The 8866-nt window shown below is 46.4% G+C and overlaps 1 protein-coding gene across 1 annotated transcript in view; it reads left to right on the forward strand.

Moving 5' to 3' along the window:
* MRPS6 (mitochondrial ribosomal protein S6) overlaps positions 1 to 8866 on the forward strand; it is a 95207-nt gene that overhangs the window by 22840 nt on the left and 63501 nt on the right. Inside the window, exons 2-3 of the mRNA XM_081573670.1 lie at positions 6631 to 6734; positions 8531 to 8815. Coding sequence (XP_081429796.1) covers positions 6631 to 6734; positions 8531 to 8815 — 389 coding nt within the window. The remainder of the gene's footprint in view (positions 1 to 6630; positions 6735 to 8530; positions 8816 to 8866) is intronic.

Genomic DNA, 8866 nt, shown 5'->3' on the forward strand with positions numbered 1-8866 from the left:
ATAGCTCTGTTTTGCCAAGGCAGACTTGACCCTGAGTCAGCAGGGGGCTGCATAGCTATACTTGTAATCTAGTGTCTATGGGCTTTGCTTCTTTTACTAAATCTCTCTTCACTCCTGTCTGATGATAATGGGGACATTCTCGTCAACGTCCATCAACAGAACCCAAGCAACACAGGGTGCGATGCTCCTCCCAGAGGGCTAGACTTTGAGATGGTGCATGTGTGTTGACTTTCTTACTGGGAAGTGTTGACCTGTGGTGTCACAACATCCACTTTTTGACATTCCTTGGGTGGCCAGGTCATTTTGAGGGTGCTTCTCGTGCAGGCTTCAGGACTATCATCTTCCTTCCTTTGGTTAAAGTCCTCTGAACAGAGAGACTATTCTGAGTAATAAAAGACATCATCTGGGCTCTACAGAAGATTATACACTTGCTATGATGATTTATGAAGATAAAACAACCAGAAGAAAAAATACCAACACGCTGAGTTGTAATATAAGTGTGATGAATTAGGAGCTGAGGAAGTATCACCCGGGGGTATGACCAGAACAAAGGAAAGTTCATCTAGAATGTTTTTGCTATTCTTGACCCTCGCCTTTCTAGCTGCCCCTCAAATATCCTATCAGTCTCCCCATCTGACAGGTTCCACCCGTCACACTCCTTCCTTCAACCTCCATCAGCCCCATGCAAGGTGACCTCTGAGTGTGTTCCTGCTCACACAGATGCACACTTGCACACCTGCTCCCTTTGAATCCATTGAGCCCCAACTACCTCCAGCTGAGAAACCCCTCCGTGCTGAGCAGGGCTCCCCTTGAATGACTGCCCCCCTAGTTTATTTTTCCGGGTGCTCTCACCTCACCCCAGAAGCCTGACCCCTCTAAGACCCCTGCAGATGCTGTCTGATCTGTCTGCAACCTTCTCAGCTCATGGCCTTCGTTCATTAATATACATCTAAAATGTTATCGTGCATGCATGCTCAGTCGCGTCCAACTCTTTGTGACCCCATGGACTGTAGCCCACCAGGCTCTTCAGTCCATGGAATTTTCCAGGCAAAAATTTGGGAGTGGGTTGCCATTTCCTCCTCTAGGGAATCTTCCCAGTCCAGGGATCAAACCTGAGTCTCTTGTGTCTACTGCATTGGCAGGCAGACTCTTTACCTGTTGAGCCACCTAAGAAGCCCCTAGTTTATTTTTCCGGCTCTCACCTCACCCTGGAAGCCTGGCCCCTGCAAGATCCCTGCAGATGCTGTCTGATCCATCAGCAACCTTCTGCAGCTCATGGCCTTTGTTCACTTTATTATTATAAATGTAAAATCCTCCCATGTGTGTTCTTTTGGACCTTGCACTTGTGGAGAAAGAACACAAAGCTGTTTAATACCTCCAACATTATTGATGTTTAACATTAAAAACACTTATAGGCCTCCAATAGGCAGTTGGGGATATTTCACGATCAAGTTGGAAGAAAAACTAACTGCTTCAGTAATTGGAGATACAGGAAGTATTGTCTCTTTATAGTCATAAAATTAAAAGATACATTAAGTATTTCTTTCCTTAAAAAAAAAAAAGGATATTGTGCTAAGGAGAATATCTCCCACAAACATCCCATAATTTATATGCTGGGGAGGGTAGGCAAAGGTGAAAATAAGAGAACATTCCATTTAGGCAAACTTTTGCTTTATCTTATTTTTCCTTGTAAGTGGAGCCCAGATTTGAGCTGCCCCTCTTCCAAAAAAAGCCCCTTATTTTTTCAAAATTCAAAAATAACTTGAAATTGGTGGATCAAAAGAGAGGAAAATGTTTAGGGAACTGCCTAATGCCTGACCTAATAACGTATGTTGCCCACAGGGTTTCATTCCACAAGGCACACAGCCAATAGCACATGCAAGTTGATGGGGTGAGAGAGGTAAAGCTTAGTCTGGATATTTCCGGGAGGCTTGCTGAGAAGACAGACAATTGCAGGCAAATCAACACGGCTAAAGGACTTCCCTGGTGGTTCAGATGGTAAAGCATCTGCCTACAATGCGGGAGGACCCAGGTTCGATCCCTGGGTTGGGAAGATCCTCTGGAGAGGGAAATGGCAACCCACTCCAGTACTCTTGCCTGGAGAATTCCATGGACAGAGGAGCACGGTAGGCTACAGTCCATGGGGTTGCAAAGAGTTGGACATGACTGAGAGACTTCACTCACTCACTCACTCACAACACTGCTAAAAGGATCTAAATGTGGGGACAACGGTGTGGGGAGTAGGGAACAGGAAAAAGTGGTTCACGGGGCTTCCCTGGTGGCTCAGACCGTAAAGAATCTGCTTGCACTGTAGGAGACCTGGGTTTGATCCCTAGGTCAGAAAGATCCCCCCTGGAGAAGGGAATGGCAACCCACTCCAGTATTCTTGCCCGGAGACTTCCATGAATAGAGGAGCCTGGTGGGCTATGGTCCACGGGTCACAAAGAGCCGGACACGACTGAGTGACTACTAACACTTTTTTTTTTCTTTTACTGGTTCACCGGTAAAACATTTAGGAACAAAATAAATTTGAAATGTTGTGACTTGGGTATGAGCCACTGGATGAGGAACAAAGAGGGTACTGAGCAGCCAGGCAGAGATACAGGATTTTACAGGGCCATGGTCTGGCTCCAAGCAATTGGCGATGAAACAGCCCCAGGTCTCAGTGAGGAGGGATTTGGGAGATGGAGCTCGCATTTGCCAGAAATGGTGGCTCCCTTTTTCACCATGGAGAAGCTGATAGGCTGATGACAGCAATGATTGACAGCTTTAAATATGACTTGGAGACACCATGGGATTTTTTTCTCCATTGATTGAAAACATTCACATTTCTTCACTTTCAAAGGGCTGTAGTTAGAAATTCAGGTCTATTTCTGAGATATCTTTGAGAATTAATGATCTTGTGTGAACTCAAGGTCAAGTCTCCTTACACAGGAATATAAAATAAGAAGGCAAAGGTGATTATATGGACCTAGGGCATACACTGAAGTTACCTTTTTGGAAAAGGATCCAATTTTGACATCTGGGCTTTTTTTTTTTTTGACTGCACCAGGTCTTAGTTCTGGCATGTGGGATCTCTAGTTGTGACATGTGGAACCTAGTTTCATGACCAGAGATCGAACCTGGGTCCCCTGCATTGAGAGCACAGAGTAGCCACTGACCACCAGGGAACTCCCTTGACTTCCCTTCTTATTTTTTTCTTTTCTAATAATGTAATATAGTGTGTGTGCTCAGTCGTATCTCGCTCTTTGCGACTCCGTGGACTGTAGCCCACCAGGCTCCTCTGTCCATGGGACTCTTCAAGCAAGAATACTGGAGTGGGTTGTCATTTCCTTCTCCAGGGGATCTTCCCAACCCAGGGATCGAACCGGAGTCTCTCACATCTCCCGCATTGGCAGGCAGATTCTTCCCTATCACAAAGACTTAGTTGAAAATGAATTACAATTTCTGGCTCATCAGATCTTTGACACATACCATATAAAATGTTTAGGAGACTCTAAATTACAGAAAATTTTTTTTTCTTATCAAGCTGAGACTTTGTATTCTTTGACTAGTACCTCCTGTTTCCTTGCTTCTTGCAGCTCCTGCCAATCACTTTCCATGTATGCTTCCATGTGTTTAACTATTTTAGATATTTCATGTAAGTGGTATCATATAGCATTTGTCTTCTGTGTCTGGATTAGTTCACTTACATAATATTCTCCAAGTTCATCCATGGAGATCTTTTTTGTACAGTTCTTCTGTGTATTCTTGCCACCTCTTCTTAATATCTTCTGCTTCTATTAGGTCCATATCATTTCTGTCCTTTACTGAGCCCATCTTTGCAAACAAACAGCAAAGTTTCTCTTTTTCAAGGCTGAATAATATCCCATTTACCACGTCTTCTTTATCTACTCTTGCACATTTTTAAAAAAAGATTGATTTACTTATTTTTTGGCTGTGCTGGGTCTTTGTTGCTGTGCACAGACTTTCTATAGTTGTGGTGAGCCAGGACTATTGTTTGTTGTGGTGTCTGGTCTTCTCACTGTGGTGTCTTTTCTTGCTGGGGAATATGGGTTCCAGGTATTTGGGCTTCTGTAGTTTCAGAGTGGGCTCAGTAGCTGTGGCACCCAGGGTTAGCTGGTCTGCAGCATCTTCCTGGAGCAGGTATTCAACCCATATCCTCTGTGATGGGAGGTGGGTTCTTAACCACTGGAACACCAGGGAAGCCCCTCTCTTGGACATTTTGATTTATTTCCTGTCTCTGCTGTTGTGAATCATGCTACAATAAACATGAGTGTGATATCTCTTTAACACCTTGATTTCAATTCTTTTAGATATATAATCAGAAGAAGGATTCCTGGGTCATATGGTAGTTCTATTTTTAATTTTTTTTGCAGAGCATCCATACTGTTTTCCATAGTGGTTGCATCAATTTACATTCTCACCAATAGTGTATAGGGTTCTCTTTTCTCCACACTCTTGCCATACCTGTGTTCTCTTGACTTTTTGTTAACAGTCATTTCAGCAGGTGTGAGGTGACATCTCGTTGCAGCTTTGATTTGCATTTCCCAGATGATGATCCCAAGGATCTTCCCAGACCAGAGATCAAACCCACATCCCCTGCATTGGCAGGTGGATTTTTAACCATGGGACCACCACGGAAGTCCCCAAGAAATCATTACCAAGGCCAATGTTAAGAAGCTTATTCCCATGTTTTTTTTCAGGAGCTTTATGGTTTCGAGTCTTATATATACATTTTTAATCTCTTTTGAGTTGATTTGTGTGGGTGATATGAGGCTTCCCCTAGTGGCTCAGTGGTAAAGAATCCGCCTGCAATGCAGGAACCACAGGAGATGTGCGTTTGATCCCTGGGTCAGGAAGATTCCCTGGAGGAGGGCATGGCAACCCACTCCAGGATTCTTGCCTGGAGAATCCCATAGACAGAGGGGCCTGGCAGGCTACAGTCCATGGGGTCACAAAGAGTCAGACATGACTGAAGCAACTTAGCAGGCAGCACACGTGTGGGTGGTATAAGACAATTCCAATTTTATTCTTTTGCAAGTGGACATGCAGTTTTTCCAGCACAATATACTAAAGAAACTATCCTTTTCCCATTGTGTATTCTTGGATCCCTGTTGAAAGTCATTGGTTGACCTTATACTTGTGGGTTTATTTCTGGTCACTCTATTCTGTTCCACTGGTGTATATGTCTGTTTTTATGCTAGTACTGTTTTGCTTGCGATAACTTTGTAATACAGTTTGAAATCAGGAAGTACAATGCCTCCGGCTTTGTTCTTCTTGCTCAAAATTGCTTTGGCTTTTCAGGTTTTTTTTTTTTAACTTCCATATGAATTTTACGATTGTTTTTTCAAAATTATCTAAAATATTGAGATTTTGATAAGAATCGCATTGAATCTGTAGATTGCTTTGGGTAGTACTGGCATTTTTACAATATTAATTGTTCCAAATCATGAACATGGATATCTTTCCATTTATTTGTGTCTGCTTTAATTTCTCTCATCAGTGTTCTGTAGTTTTCAGTACATCGATATTTCACCTTTTTGGTTAAGCTTATTTCTAAGTATCAGAGTAATTTTTAAAATTAATAAATGAATACTGCAGAAGTGAAGTCGCTCAGTCATGTCCGACTCTTTGCGACCCCATCCATGGACTGTAGCCTACCAGGAGGCTCTGCCCATGGAATTTCCCAGGCAAGAATAGTGGAGTGTGTTGCCATTTCCTTCTCCAGGGGATCTTCCTGACCCAGGGATCGAACCCGGGTCTCCCACATTGCAGGCAGACGCTTTACCCTCTGAGCCACCAGGGAAGCCAAATACTGCAGAGACACTTTATAATTCTAAATGACTCTGTGTGTGTGTGTATTAGTCACTCAGTTGTGTCTGATTCTTTGTGACCCCATGGACTGTAGCCCACCAGGTTCCTCTGTCCATGGGATTTCCCATGGCAAGAATACCGGAGTGGGTAGCCAACCCTTCTCCAGGACATCTTTCCAACTCAAGGATTGAACCTGGATCCCTTGCACTGCAGGCAGATTCTTTACCATCTGAGCTACCATGGGAAGCCCATTAAATGTCTATACATAGTACAAAATTCAAAAAAATCTTTTTTGGTGAATTAACACTTACAGTTATCATAGAAAGACACTAAATTTGCACCAGCATTCTCTATGATTTTATTATTATTTTTAAATGAACCCACCAGTATTCTGCTACTGTGCTTAAAATTTTTTTTGAAGGGTTGTAAAATTTATTAATGGGGACTTTCCCAGTGGCTCAGCAGTAAAAGAATACGCCTGCAACACAGGAGACACAGTAGTCTCAGGTTCGATCCCTGTGTGGGGAAGATCTCCTGGAGAAAGAAATGGCAACCCACTCCAGTATTCTTGCCTGGACAATCCCATGAACAGAGGAGCCTGGTGGGCTACAGTCTATGAGGTTGCAAAGAGTCAGACATGACGAAGCAACTGAGCACACAGCAGAAAATTTACTAACAACCAAAAAAGAAGGAACAGTAAACAGCTACTGAATATAGGATGCTTTCTTATTTACATGTTTCAACTGCAGTAAGCATATTTTAATCAACATTTCAAGTAATCAAAGGAGTACAACTCCTTTTTCTCCTTTTCAGAAGAAACGGATGAGCCCTCAGGCAGTCACCAGATTGGGAGAGTTGGGGGTGCTGACTGTTGAAATATTACGCAATCAGGCTGATTTCCTTATGCCACTTCTCAGGTTAGAGGGAGGAGGTGGGGAAGAAAGCAGTTCTCAAGCAACCCTGGGCATTAGGGGAAATTATGGCGACTCTAGAGGAGATGCTAAAAGTTGAAGTCAGCTCATGGTGTTGCCCTGGTCTTTGGCTTGGCATAGTCCTTTGGGGGTCCACGCTTTCTCATTTAAACTGGGACACGTGCTTGATAACAGGAGGGACAGCTGAGGTAGGTACCATCCTGGGAAACCTCTACCTAACTCACTTCTGAAGGTTCAAAAGTTTCTTACTTCCTTCTTTACTTATTTACACTATCCTTACTCTCTTTAACCAAAGGCAAAATTACACTAACTAGGTAATTTGTACTACTGCCTCCATGGTTTCTCTTTGAAAGGACAAGGTGATAGAGAGGTCAAAGAAAATGTCAAAATCCAGATATCACAGAAGTGGTTGTACTCAAACCATTTTTACCTTTGATGGTGGATGGGAGGTTGGGGATAAGAATCAGTAAGGTGTCTGGATAAGGTGGCAAACGGAGTCTCAGTTTTGGTTTACAGAGTGCATGGTAGACCTACTGCAAAACAGTATGAGCTCAGCCTCCATATAGTCTGGCTCCAAACTCGGTCCCTATTCTTATCAGACCTGGGACTAGTCTTGCGTGCCTGTTTCTAAATCCCTAAAGAGGGCTTACCCTAATAGTTCTTGCCTCACAAAGCAGTTGTGAGACTTTAAGACACATAACAAAACCGCATTGTGGTCCCTGGTACATAGTAAGTGCTCAATAAGCTCTACCTATTATTAAAGCACTGAAATGTAGGCAAACATCTTGCCTACAGATCCTTTTAATGGGGCAAGCATGGGCAGGGGCGACAGTTGCAGGGGACTCAGGAGTGTAGATTGAGAAAGATGCATTGAGTTAAACTCCTGCCTCAGTTGGTAAAGAATCCGCCTGCAATGCAGGAATCCGCCTGTGATGCAGGAGACCCACGGTTCCCTTCCTGGTTCTATTCCTGGGTCCGGCAGATCCCCCGGGGAAGGAAATGGCAACCCACTTCAGTATCCTTGCCTGGAAAATCCCATCGACAGAGAAGCCTGGCGGGCTACAGTCCATGCGGTCACAAGAGTCGGGCACGACTTAGCGACTAAACCACCACCACCACCACGTGCCAGGGCGAGCACAGCCAAGGCTGTTGGGCAGTGAGCTGTGTGCATGTTTGGGGGGTGGGGTGGCACTGCGTCCAGGGCACGCACTATCCCAGACGGTTACTAAATGGCCTTCCAAGCTTTCAACTTGGTTCTCTAAATGAACGCCCAGTAAACATTGAAAGAATATCGGTTTGAGCCGGAGTATTAGTCTGTCCTTAGCAACAACACGTGGGTCAGGCTAGGCGCACACAACAACAAATGCTAGTGTGTGCCAGGCATCGTTCTCAGCGGTTTATGAGCATCAAGTCACTCGCAGGTTATCACGGCCCCTAGGAAGGAGATGCCCTTCACATCCCCCTTTTATGCAGGAGCCGGCCCCAAGGTCAGGCAGCCCGCGAGGGATGGGGCGAATAGGGGGAGCACTCCCGCCCCACTGCCGGCGCCGGGCGCCCACTTTCCCCGGCGAAGGGGTCCCGGGAAGTCGCCCCTGGGAAGCCACCCTGGAAAAGGAGAGCTTGTGGGCAAGGGCGCTTAGGGCAGCCCACCCGGGTATCCCCCCCGCGGAGTGGGGGGTGGTGGTGGGGCCGCAAATCGAAGCCGCAGAACGTTCCGGAACCTGAGTGAGCGGCCGGGGGTGGGGTGGGGGTGCGGGGAGAGAGAACCCCGTGTCCCGCAGACATTCCCGCGCGGAGAAGCGTGGCCGCGGGGCAGGCCCCTCGCGCCCCGGAGTCGCGGAGTCGGGGCGCGCGCGCGCGCACGGACCGCACCGCACCGCACCGCAGCGCACGCGCACACGGGGGCGCAGGCTCGCCCGCCGCCCAGGACGAGATGGGAGGCCTGGAAAGTTCCAGCTGGTTCGAGAAGCGTACGTAGCCAGCGCGGAGGCAGCAGGGTCGGAGGGGGGCGATCGGCGGCTGCCGGCGGCTCCCGGCCGGAGAGACCCGCGGCGCGTCCCCGTTCCGTCGCGCCGGCCCGGCCCGGGGGCTGGGGGCTGGGGGCTGGGGGCTGGGGT

The sequence above is a fragment of the Giraffa tippelskirchi genome, chromosome 2 (assembly GCF_054371585.1).
Source record: "Giraffa tippelskirchi isolate mGirTip1 chromosome 2, T2T-mGirTip1v1.2.pri, whole genome shotgun sequence".
Taxonomy (NCBI): domain Eukaryota; kingdom Metazoa; phylum Chordata; class Mammalia; order Artiodactyla; family Giraffidae; genus Giraffa; species Giraffa tippelskirchi.